A 13514-nucleotide genomic window follows, 5' to 3' on the forward strand; every position below is an offset into this window, starting at 1 on the left:
TCTAGTAACATGGTAAATGTGTCAAAATTTAGTATATAGGTTTGACAGTTTCATGAATGCCCCTAATACAAATAAACTATACTGGCCAACAATTTCAACTTCTTAAAATTTTCCACAAAGATTTATAAGGGGTATAGGTATTCATGAAAAGGTGTAATTTCTAGTAACATGGTAAATGTGTCAAAATTTAGTATATAGGTTTGACAGTTTCTTTAAGACAAGTTCGCAGCTGAATCGAAACGAAAAATGTTAAAGTCTCCAAAGTCGACAACGAAAACGCTAACGAAAAAATATCATCGAGTATTCTGTCAAAGTCAAAATAAAAAACTCCAAATTCATTCAAAATCAAGAAAATAATTTTTATCACAAGAAATAAATGAATTAAAAGTAAAAAAAACGTCAACACTGCTCTTGGAATCAAGACAAACGCACAGGACAGTAAAAAGTAAGTGACAAATGAGTGAAAACTCTCCCATGTTTGTGTTCATCAATGCCTCTCCGTCATACTTACCGTTCGCGTACACTAAAACCGAATTATCGGCCGACATCGGGTCGGAACTACTCGGACGACTTTCTCGGACGATCGTCTGCATACACTGCCTCCGGTCTAGGACGTCGCTGCCGGTCTGTATTCTGACTTTGTGAAACTTGAAGTGCATATAATAATTGTTTTCAATGGAATATTTTGAAGAAATTTATATTTTTGAAAATTCATACCGCCAATTTTTGCAAAGAAAAGGCTTTTATAAATCAACCCGACAACGGACGAAGAATCCAAAAAAGTTCGGATTATGCCGGTTGATCGGTTATTATCGGGCGTCAACGTACGTCAACGGACGATGTCACTTTCAGTGGTGTACGTGCCTCTTTTCTTTCTATGTGCTTGGTTCTATCGGCCGAGTTCTGCCGACAACGCCCGACTATAATTCGGCCGATGACGGATTTGGTGTACGCGAGCCGTTAGTTTAATTTACTGAATTACGCCCTTTGCTCATTGTTTGCTGAACTGTTCCATTTTTGTGGTTGTTTAGCAAAGACTCAAACCATTAACACATAACATCCGCTGTACAACTTATTTCAACTTCTCATTCTTGCCACCAGTTGCCGCATACATGACAGTTTGACATTTATTAAAAATTTTCAATTTCAAAAAAACTTTTGCATTTCACATTTCTCCTGCAAAAAATAGAAAAACCCACAAAATTACATTGAAATTTGCATGTTTTCAATAAAAATATATTTTATCAATTTAAGTGCATGAATTTTTGTTAAAAATAAGTTATCAATTATGTCAAAATCATCAATGGATGTAACAATTTCGTATGTACGCGATTTCAGTCAACAAGCTGAAAATTACAAACATTTTAAACTTGAAGAACATTTAATTTTACTCAATCGAAGTGCTTCTGTAAGTTAAACAATAAAAACATTAAAGTCTACTCTTATTAAATAATAAATTTCCAGCTCCTTAGCACATCAATCCAACCACAACATTTTACTCCAAATTGTTTGGAAATCTCCAAATTCTTTGTTGATTTGCACGCTGTCATCGAAATCCTTAATCCTGATTCGGATGTTTTGTGGTCCTGCATCACTGTGCTGCAACATTGCTCGAAAAATCTCGATTGTCGCAAAACAATTGTCAACGATTATCGATTTGTTCCTTTGTTGGCTTACGTTTTGAAGAAAACTTCAGCTCAGGTAAGTCTAATTCTATCCTTGTCTAAGAGCCCACAAGAAATTTTGGAAGTGGAGGTATAACCAAAATGTGAGTATGCAGTTTTATAGCCTTATGCGTTCTAATAACGAATTCAAAAGTCTGACAGCTTTCAATCGCAGCCTTATATGGTTTTCGGAGGGTTAAATGAAGCGAATTTTCCAATTAATGTGAATAGGCTAAATTAACAAAAATTCACATCCTTTGAATCCTTATCAAAATGAATCCATAAAGGTCTAAGTGTGTCGGGTAACTTGCCTGACAACCACTGCTACCTTTGAAGAAATGGTAACGAAGTTACGAATAACAGAGTTACGCGCGACAGAGTTACGGCCGTCAAAGTTACGCGAAACCGAAGTTACGAAAAACTAGAGTTACGAATTCTAAAGTTATGTTAAGCTATGACATGTGATTTTTGGGTTGGCAACAATTGCGAGGAACGATATTTAATTATGGAAATACAAACAAGAGATTAACATTTTTCTCATAGGTCAGAACTAAATGAGTTAAGCGAAAATGGGTGTTATTAAATCTTGTAAAATTTTGATTGGATAGGTATAGATATACATATATTTATACATACCTATATATATAAAAAAAAACATAAGTATACTTATGTAAGTTTGGGAGACATAATTGAAATTAACTTCTTATTTGTCTAACTAATATTGCACCTACGTATTTTTTTTTTCTATTAATTAATATAATTATTCATAGCGTATTTTGTAATACCCACTTTGTATATCTATACCTATCCAATCAAAATTTTACAAGATTTAATAACACCCATTTTCGCTTAACTCTAGTTTTTCGTAACTTCGTTATCGCGTAACTTTGACGCTCGTAACTCTGTCGCCCGTAACTCTGGTATTCGTAACTTCGTCGGTTTCCCGTTTTTTTTTAATTTTCAATATTTCAAAACTCAAAAGCTGGAAAGACATTTTAAACTTTCGAAATTTCAAAACATAAGAAATTTTATTATATTATTTTTTGCATACTTTCTTATTTTTCATAATATTGATACCAAACTTTGTATTTAGACGTTTTATCATTTGAATATCACACAATTTAATACATATCGAAAATATACAAAATATATTCAAAATATATGCAAAATTTCATCGAAAAATTGATTTTTTAAAATAAGTGTTTTTTTTAAGGGGTTATACCTAGTTGTAATTTTGAAAAAAAAAATCAAATATTTTTTTTTGCATATTTTGAATGTACATATAAATAAGAATGTTGTCCGCAAATTTCAGATTGATACAGCACACAGTGGTTCCGTAGTAGGCCATAGGCCGAAATATCGATGTCAATATAATGACGTCATTTTTCGTTATATTTGTTATAAAAAGCCTATTCTTTAAGATAGCATAACAGACATTTTGAGAAAATAACGGAACTTTTCATATCGACCATGAAAAGTTGTCGAAAAAAGTCTGATTTCAATGCTTTATTTTTGGTCCCGAATCAACTTAAACTTTTAAGTGTATTTTTCGGTTAAAATTATTTTTAAAGTTTTTTTTTTTGTTATGGAACTTAAAGTTGAAGGTATGTACTTTATTTAAAGAGTTTACAATTCTATTTTATTTAAAATTTTCAATAAAAAACAGACTAGAAAAGGACAGGTTCAAATTCCATACTTTTGTTTTTCTTCTTACTTTACCGAAACTTTTAACTATGTTGTCATCAATATAAATACATGATTCATATACATACATTTTCTCTAGCATGTGTAGTTTCTTAAACAATTGAATCTGTCTGCGAATAAGTGCGACGGGCTACGACTGACTCTTTCACACTCATTGTTTCAATTTTACCCATATTTCTCATATTTAAAACTTTTTCAAAAAAAATTTTTTTTTTTTTTTTGAGTTTTTATGTTTTCCTTAAGTTTTTGCACATATTTTTATAAAAATATATGATATTAAGCAAACTTTAAATCTGAAATGTAACATAAAAATTATGACTAAAATTGAAAAAAAACCAAATAAATAATTAAAAAAAATAACTTATATCATTTGTTTGTACATTTTGTTATTAAATATATACAAGATTTCTTTATAAAACAATTGTTTTTAAATTAATTCATTTTTTATTGCTAAAAAAATATATTCTCACACATATTCAAGTATATTTTGTTGCTATCCTAACTATAATCCCCTATGGCCGCCCTTCTTAGAAACCGGTACCACTGTGCAGCAGTTAGTTTCCGAGAAAATACTTATTTATGAAGACTTTTTAACTAAGTCTACATGGTTCCCAAAATGTTTATACGCGTTTTTTTTTGAAACTGTGTTTTCAAAGTCGGTGAGCACTATTTCTCCGAAACCGGTGAACTGATTGGCTTGAAATTTTACGCAATTTTCGTATATACTTTTTTTAGGTAATGAACGAAGGAATAAGGTTCTTGACGATTTTTTAGGCCACTTTAAAGTGTAAATTTTCGCGAAAAAAAAACGATTTTTGTCTTTAGAAAGCTGCCATTTTGTCAAAAATTAAAAAAATTACCTTCGTTCATTACCTGCATTCTATCCTGGAAATTAATCTTTTGGATTTTTTAATTTTAATTAATTTGGATCAGAGATATCTTGCTCACCGCCTTTTTTGGAGATCTACTACAAAAATAACGGAATCCAATAATTTTTTTAAATACACAGCGAATTCTTTTAATACATTAAATTTGCTATATGTACTTTGTACATGTATTCTTTATGTTTATATAATTAAATGTCTCTTCACAAAAAATCCACAAAAAAGAACGTTTTTTAGCACTTGCAACTAGATATAACCCCTATGAGTCTACTAGAGTCTACTCTATGATATTTTAGAAAGATTTAAAGTATACTTTATCGTCAAACAGGTCGTCTAACTTTAAAAGCAGTAAAAAGCTTGTTTATCTTTTTAAAGTATGGTTTTATTTTTTACTAAAAAATGGACTTCAACTTTTGAACTCTCAGCTCAAAAGTTTCCTAATACAATGTGAATACTAGTACAATCGGGAAATATCAAACCTTTTTTCAAGATTTTTGCATTTTTTAAGTAAAAAAAATTTAAAAAAAGTTACTCCGGGATCAAAGAGTTAAGATACGTTTAGAACGAAAAATTCGATCGTATGCGTTTAGTTCGAACATAATACTACAAAGGTTAACAGCATTGAACTTTTATTATGTATCTGAGACTAAACTAAACTTTTCTAAACGTTTTTTTGTGTGCTGAACTCGGCTCAGAGAAATTAAGCCTCAGAAAATGAGGCCCCAAAGGAAAAAAAATGAAATAAGGCCCCAAATTGGGGTATTTTTTCATAATGAAATTATGCCCCTATGAAATAATGGCCCACGAAATGAAAAAATGTCTCAAAAATAAATGGAATAAGGCCCTTACTTGTTTAAACTTTTTTTTGGAAAAATTAAATAAAACTCCAATTTTTCTTTTTCATATTGACCTTATTTTACATTGATTGCTCGATTTTGTCAGCTATTCTGTTATGTACTTACTAAATACTAATGCTTTTCAATGTAAAGATAGATCTACAATTCATTAAGAAAAAAAGAATAGCTGCAAAAACCGCAAACCATCAATCAGCGAGTCCACAAAAAAAATTATTAAAGCCAGAGCTTTTTTGAACGTAGGGCATTTTTAAAGCTAGAGCATATTTGAAAGTAGGTCTTTTTCATAAGTAGGGCATGTTTTAATTTAGAGCATTTTTAAGGCAGGGAATTTTTTAAGTTAGAGCATTTTTGAAGGTACGGCGTATTTATAAGAAGGATATTTTTGAAGGGCATTGTTGAAGGTAAAGCCTTTCTAATGGTAGGGAATTTTTTAAAGTTGAGCATTTTCCAAGGTAGGCCATTTTAAATTTACGGTAGGGCATTGCCCCTCAATGCTTTTTTTAAATTCCCACGCCTCTTTCCCCCCCAGATACCGCACGCGCTGGGGTCCATTTTCACCGAGTACGAAGTCATTTGCGGATGATTATCGTATCGGCACTTTTTAGTGTTTTTTGAAGGTAAAAACAAATTAAAAAGAACTAAATAAGTAAAGAGAATGGTGATACGAATATCAAAGGAAGGTCAAAGATTGGGACTGCTTAGTACAAGCATTTATTATATCTGTGCAAAATAAAAAAAATTTAAAATGAACAAAAAAATAAATTTAATATTTCATGTTTAATTTTCAGAAAGTGTCAAAATTTTAAAACAAAAATGTTTTAATAGTCAAGAGTATTGATAAAAAAATAATTCAATATACATATGTACATACAATTAGGTATAAAGACATTAAATGAGAAAAGAATCAGTAAACATTGAACATAAATACAAAAAAAAAGTTTATGAGCGTGGTACACTGGTTTTTAGTATTTTTTTCAGACTAGTTTTATTAATATTAAAATCAAACAGATTAGTATTCAAATTTACAAGCTTACACATGCGAGTTAAGGGCACATGCATACCATAATTAGTACGGTGTTGGGGTAATTTTATTAAATCTAAGCTACGAAAGTTATAAGCACCTCTCCGGTAGTTAAAATTAATAGAATTAAGCAGATCCGGGCCATCAATTACACCCGTTATAAGTTGATGAATAAATACAAGGTCGTTATTTACTCTCCTTTGAGACAAGGTTTGGATCTGCAGTAGGTTGATTCGATGCTCATAGGAAGGAAGGTTAAAAGGGTCCGTCCATGGTAAGCCTTTTAAGGCAAAACGAATAAAATTACGTTGGACTGATTCTATTCTTTCTATATGGATGCTGTAAAAAGGTGTCCAAACTTGAGATGCGTATTCTAAGTGGGGGCGAACTAAGCAGTTGTAAAGAGCTAATGTAACGTAAGGGTCCCTAAACTCTTTCGACCAACGCTTGACAAAACCTAACATAGAATTGGCCTTGTTTGCAATCAGGTTTATGTGCTCTGAGAAATCGAGGTTGGAGTTAAAGTTAACACCAAGGTCTTTAAAGCTATGCACACGGAGTAAAGTGTGATGCGATATCTTATAATCGTACAGACTAGGAGTTTTTTTCTTTGAAAAGGTCATCGTCTGACACTTAGTCGGGTTGAGATTTAAACCGTTCCTTGTACACCAAATAGCAAATCTATCAAGATCATCTTGCAAGGATATGCGGTCATTCACAGAGCTAATGCTTTTGTAAATTTTCATATCATCTGCGAAAATAAGAATTTCACTCTTACGTAAACATAACGGTACGTCATTAATAGCTAAAATAAAAAGAAGAGGTCCCAGGTGACTACCTTGCGGGACGCCCGATTTGGCAATGAACGATTTTGAGAAGGTCCCTCTGAATTTCACCTGATATGATCTATTTTTAAGGTAAGAAGAAATCCAAGTGATAAAACTTATAGGAAAACCAAACATTTTTAATTTAAACTTTATGATGTCATGAGAAAGTTGATCAAAAGCCTTAGAATAGTCTGTATAAATGCAGTCGAGTTCCTGTCCACTTTCTAAAGCGAAGGAGCAATTTTGCAAAAATGAAAGTAGATTCGTAACCGTTGATCTTTTTTGCATGAAACCATGTTGTTGATTACAAATAATATTTTTACAGTAGAACGTTAAACTATCACAAATAACTTGCTCAAAAAGCTTTGGAATACATGAAAGTTTAGATATTGGCCTATAGTTAGTTATGTGGGCTTTATCTCCCTTTTTAAAAACAGGAGTAATATATGCGCTTTTCCATATGTTTGGAAATATACCCGATTTAAGAGATAATACGAAAATGTGTTGAAGAGGGAGAGCTAAAACGGATCTACAGTTTTTCAAAACTATCGGAGGAATTCCATCAGGTCCCAGAGAGCAATCATCATGAAGAAGTGAAAGACAGTGTGAGATCTTATCGAGCTCAACTGGAATACTGTTAAATGTAACTTGGGGGTAATCACGTAAATAATGGAAGTAATCTATATCTATATCGATGGGGGTATCAATAAAAGATTGACTAAAGTTATTTGCAAACGCGTCAGAGATCTCAATAGTACTTTTTAAGATATTATTGTTATAATTAAAGTTGACTGGATAGCCGTCAGACTTTTTTTTTGAATTGACGAATTTCCAAAAACTTTTAGGGTCTTGTTTGATAGAAATCTCCATCGACTCAAGATATTCTGCATAAATACTATTAGAGAGAGTCTTAAACTCATCAAAAAGAGAGATGTATAAATCATGATTTTCCGGGGACATATTTTTCAAATAATTTTTCCATGCTTTATTTCTTTTGTTTCGGAGAGTTTTAAGTTCTTTGGTATACCATGGATGGCATATGCTTGTGTATTTGGATCTTTTCAAGGGAACTATCTCCGCTATACAACTATTTAAAACGTTATAAAAATATGACACCGCGTTTTCAACGTCACACGAAACTGGAATATTTACAATACCAGATGCACTAAGTTTATCAGATAACTGATGAAAATTAGCTCTCCTAAAGTCAAATTCATATGAATTGTCTTGAGAATTACTATTTACAAGTAAATGACCTCCTAAGTCAAGAAATATGTCAAGTGGGGGATGGTAAGGGTCTATGTTAGATATAGCAGAGGAAGATTCTACCACTACTGTATTAACTGCGTCAGATGAGAAGACTAAATCGAGTAATCGATTTTTAAAATTTTGAATACAGCTGACTTGCTGTAAGTCTGTAGAGATAATATTATCCAAATTCTGGAGCTCCAGTTGAGATGAAGTTAAAGAAGCTTCGAAGTAGGACTCGTCTTCTGATGGCACCCAGTCAATGTTAGGAAGGTTAAAATCGCCTATCAGAATTATTGTACTATTGAGATCTGCAATGCCAATAACAAAATCAAGTGCTAAGGAAAGCTCTGAAAAGGTAGAAGTTCCCCCTGGGAACTCATCTGGTCCCTTTTCATGTTGATTGTATTTTCTTTTTTTTTCAAGGACAAAGTACAACGCTTATTGACAATCATTCAAGACCTCACTTATGGCATCAGTATTACCTGGGAGGAACCTTATCTCACGGGTTTGGTGGAATCACTCGTTCAGATCATTTACGCCGAGGAGGAGAACCAATCTCAGTTGGCTCTATCAATTCTCATCAATCTCTGCTACAAGAACTTTCCGATTTTGTTTTTGTTCCTCCGGACTGTGAACATTTCGAGTTTCAGTCGAAAGATCACAAATCATGGAGTTTTGGCGAACAAAATGATGATAATCCTTTCGGAGGATATCAATTCACCGGAAGTCAAGGAATTGCATGTTTTTGTTCGAGCTACATTCGGAACAATTGATGAATGCATTAAAACTTGGAATGTTCCATATTTACGTCATGTTGTTGAGTTCCTTTTGGATTCTAAGACCCACAAAGGACTTCATTTGGCTATGAGAACGTACGATAGCTATTGCGATGATATTGAGCGACTTCTTGATGTAAAGTTTTCTCTCTGAGTTATTTTGTTTGATTTAAAAATATAATTTATTTTACAGCAAATTGATGGTCGAACGGGTATGGATGATTCTACGGAGGAGTCACGCAAAGCACAACAGATCTGCATGTCTTTGTTGTTTCAGTTGATTAAGTATGTTCTTGAACTCTCCGAACATAAGAATAAGGATGGAACTGAGAGTAGAATCAGTTTGGAATCAATTATTATCAGAATTTATGAATTGTTGGGACAATGGATCGAAAGTGATTTGGCAGGAATCGATGCAGTTCGGCTGCTTGAAATTTTAATTCGAACAAGTAAGAAGCAAATAATAAGAATTTTTAATTATAATACTTACATTTTTGATTATCTTGTACACTTAACCTGCGTAGTCAGATCAAGTCAGATCTCTTTATCCTTTTCCAATCCCTTTTTTTCCCATCTTACTATCTTCACTCGCAGCCAGTTTGGCTTCAAAGTTATGAAGCTTACTAACAAAGCACTCTTGAATGATAACTAAATCTTACTAATAAAAATATATAATTTATTTCTTTTTCCAGCCAACAAAGAAAGTCTTATAATTAAAATCGCCAAGGACGCCCACTTGATCTCCCAACTAATTGCAATTTCCGAAAAACCCGAAACAGACTGTCATCATACAACAGCGATCCTACAACTTATACTAACTCTTCTCAGCAAGCAAAAGACAGAGAAATTAATTCTCTCAAAAATCACTGAATCTTATTTTGATAAAATGTTTGCTCCCCTCTTAACAATGCGACCAGAAATGTTCACTTGTTCTTCATTGGCTGTAGAGATTCTAGAGAAATCCATAATGTGTTTGCTTCTTCTAATAAATTTTGCAGGAATTGCAAAGAAAGCTTATTTTGAAAAAGTTTGTAGTCTCATGCAAATGCAACAATTTCAATATGCCTTAGCAAAGGCAATGGTTTCGGGTAGTGAGCTTGTCTGCGATGCGATTTTTCAAATTTCTCAATTTGAATATTTTCCTAAGAATGAAGTTGCAAAAGTGAGTTAACTTTTGTTTGATATTTTACAGCTTTTCTTTAATTTTATTATTTTTTAGTTGATTGCTCAATTAAATACTACAACAGTTAGTCCTAAAACACCTTACGATCAATGGCCTAATTTAAATTCGATTCTTAAAACTAATCAAGCATTGGTTAGCAAGGACTTGGAAGAAAGATTAAATGCTTTGATTGATCTTATATCAACAGCAAACTCAAATTCACAGGTTGAGTTATTGAATCAAAGGAAGTTCCAGTTTTGTATTCATTTATATTTTTTGTTTCTTTAGATAAACAATGTTGCCACATCGCAATTGATTGAGTTGTACAATCACAAAATGAACATTCTTAAAGGAGCCGAAAGTAGTATGAATAAAAGGCTGCAAGATGCAAGTACTGAGGTGATTCAAACAATTTTGGAAAAATATAAAAAAATTCAATAATCATTGAAATTTTAATTTTAGATAACACATTTATCACAAACCGTTAGTTTGCAAAAGGCTGAATTGGAAAAATATCACACAATGAACTTTAAACTACACATCAATCAAGAAAGGTTTGTTAAGAAATTGAAAAAAGTATTTTTTTTTTTTATTGTTATTTCTTTGTTTGAATCGGTTTAAAATGTTTAATTGTTGGTAACTGATTGATAATCTTTTTTTTTATAGATTGCAAACACAGTGTAAAGATCTCACCCATCAAAAAGATAATCTCAAAACCAACATTACGAATTTGATGAAAAAACTAAGTGAACAGACTGATGCACTGAAAATCAATGAGAAACGATTAGAAGTTAAAGTGTCTGAAATGATTGGTAAGTTCAAGCAAATATGTAAAAAGGATGTATTGAATGTGTTGTTTACGTATAGTGGTATAAAATAATTGTATTTCGGTTCATGTCATGTTCAAAAATCGTCTACGCTACCTTCTTTTTCATTTTTCCGGTACTCGAGTAAGAGTTTAAAAGTTACGTGTTTATAAATTTTTTAAATCAATTTGAATTTGTTAAACAGATCAACACCATATTAAACGAATAAGAACCCATTTAATTTGGTTACATACATATCTAGTGGCAGATTCATGGGCATAGTTCAAGATAAACCCCGTCGCTGTTACCAAAGTTTAGATACTAAAAATGTGTTCTTAGACTCGTCGAAAAATTTAAGTTGCTGAAAACAAAACAATAATTCCGAATGCGTAGGTATTTAAAATAAAATTTACTACCAAGAACTTGCTCTAAGAATTCAAGTTTTATAAAATTTAAGATAAATGAAAACAATTTTTTTAAAGCTCCGCAATTAATTTTTTTTTCACGAAGAAAGAAAATCTCAAAATCACTAAAGCCAAAAAAAAAATTGAAGAAATAAAACGGCATCCGAATTCTAAAAAACGGGGAAAAAATGTTGAACTTTGAGATTTAGTCCAAGAAATCAACACCCAATTTGGTGCTTAAGCATAATAAAAAAATATTTTCAAAAAGAACTCCTCTTTTTAAAACTGTAAAAAAATCTGAAATTGACCGAAAAATGGCTGGTCAAAGAATCGTTGAAATCTGAAAATTAAAAACGGTTTTTTGACGATAACTTGAAATTTTGAGGTTCTATAAAAAATTTCAAATGCCGAAATTTGATGTATGTATTGTATACTCAGTAAAACCTTCAACCTCTGGTAGGTCACTTCTAAAGTAATTGACATGATTTTTATTTTGTAACACAGTGTTATTAATCAACACCTAAAACAAAAATATCAGAAACAAAAATCGAAAATTTGATTTTTCGAAAAATAAAAAAAAATTTAACTTTATTAAAAATTTATTTTGAAACTATATTAACGCTTTTGCACAAAAAAAAATGCGATAAAATTGAATAAGTTCTTTGGTAGAAATTCAGATAAAAAAAAACCGTTATATAACAGATACAGATACCGTTAGTAATTATTTTCGAAAAAAATTTTTTTATTAATATACCTATACCGAAAATTAAACTTTTCCAAAATTGGTATATGACAGGTATCGTTATTTTTTATGATGTAGTTAAGACGTTTGATAATCTCTTGACGAACTTTATTTCTTGCTCACACACAAAAAAAAATATAAACTGTGACGCTTCTTTTGATGGGAATATACGAATTCTATTTGATATTAAAGATTTTCTCGTCAGCCAACATGAGTTGTTATATTTTTTGTTTGCCATTTGAATGGAATCTTTTTTAAGAGGCAAATAATGTTTTTGCTACCACGGTGGTAGTACCACCTTGATTTCAATGTAAACAAACCGTTAAACACTTTTTTCCCAAAAGAGTACCATTCAAGGTTTTCGATCGGTCTCTTCAATTTTTATTGAAAATGTTTCTTATGATTAAGTAATTAATGCATCTAAAACAATATTTGGTTATAAGAATTTTAAAGAAAATGCATTAATCTTACAAATGCGTTTAGTCTCATCTCAATACTATAATAATTCAATTGGATACAGCTTTTAAAACATCTTATGCCAAATTTAAGCTTTGTGTCTCCTCAATTTTTTTAATAGTACCTACACAAGTATATATGAGTAGTTAAATTGGTGGAAAATGCAAAATTGTTACAATAATTGAGCATTTAAAAAAAATTAAGTGTGAATGATTTATTAAGAATTGTGAAAGATTTCAATGGAATGACTAAATTTGTATGATAAGTGAATTAAAAGAATTTTGATTTACAATGAGAATGACATTAATATTATCCATTATTTATTTCAGTCCTCCAAAAAGAATACAACGAACTGAAATCCGAATTCGAACAAAAGACTGAAGAGCTCGAACGCCTACAAACCACATCCAAGGAGCACACTCATCGCATTGAAAAACTCAAGAAAACCATTGGTGCCTATGAGAATGACATCAAAGAGAAAACTCGCAATTTGGAAGATAAAGATCGTGAACTTGCCAAAACACAAAAAGCTCTCGAAGAACAAAAAGAAGCAAAGAAGAAATCCGAAAGTGTTATATCATTTTTGGAAACTCAACTTCAAGAAAAGAACGAAGCAATTCGAGGATATGAAAATGAATTACTCGAAACTGAAGAAATGCGTAAAACTATTTTGAGTCTTATGGAGAGTAAGCGGCCAAAGAGAAAAGCTTAAGTTGAGTATTTGAAAAAAAAAAACAACCTACAAATAATTTAAATAAATTATAACAAAAAACAGGCATATTTTTTTTTTGAGTTAGTTTAAGTCTTAAATTTATTTTTTAATTTTATTTTGCTTATAAACTAAAATAACGGTTTTTTTTATCGGTTGAACAATATTTTTTAACCGTTTTTCTTTTTTATTTCTCTTTTTTTAAATATCACTCGAAAGTATTGTCAAAAAATAATAAATATTAGTAAATT

General features: G+C 31.2%; 1 protein-coding gene across 1 annotated transcript; it reads left to right on the top strand.

Moving 5' to 3' along the window:
* Positions 1-1142: 1142 nt before the first annotated feature.
* LOC129917071 (uncharacterized) lies at positions 1143-13430 on the top strand. Its single transcript, XM_055997390.1, has 10 exons — positions 1143-1408; positions 1465-1701; positions 8632-9120; positions 9178-9433; positions 9677-10146; positions 10204-10371; positions 10435-10545; positions 10609-10700; positions 10813-10958; positions 12884-13430. The coding sequence occupies exons 1-10, from the start codon at positions 1289-1291 to the stop codon at positions 13264-13266; spliced, it is 2472 nt and encodes an 823-aa protein (XP_055853365.1). The 5' UTR covers positions 1143-1288; the 3' UTR covers positions 13267-13430.
* Positions 13431-13514: the final 84 nt, after the last annotated feature.

This window comes from Episyrphus balteatus, chromosome 1 (assembly GCF_945859705.1).
Source record: "Episyrphus balteatus chromosome 1, idEpiBalt1.1, whole genome shotgun sequence".
Lineage (NCBI taxonomy): Eukaryota > Metazoa > Arthropoda > Insecta > Diptera > Syrphidae > Episyrphus > Episyrphus balteatus.

What these genes read in the sequence shown, in the direction of transcription:
- LOC129917071 (XM_055997390.1), top strand. Translation starts at nt 1,289, where the DNA reads ATGTCAAAATCATCAATGGATGTAACAATTTCGTATGTACGCGATTTC. An exon ending in TGAAATTTTAATTCGAACAA is followed by an intron (nt 9,434 to 9,676) that starts GTAAGAAGCAAA and finishes TTCTTTTTCCAG; the next exon opens with CCAACAAAGAAAGTCTTATA. An exon ending in CTACACATCAATCAAGAAAG is followed by an intron (nt 10,701 to 10,812) that starts GTTTGTTAAGAA and finishes TTTTTTTTATAG; the next exon opens with ATTGCAAACACAGTGTAAAG.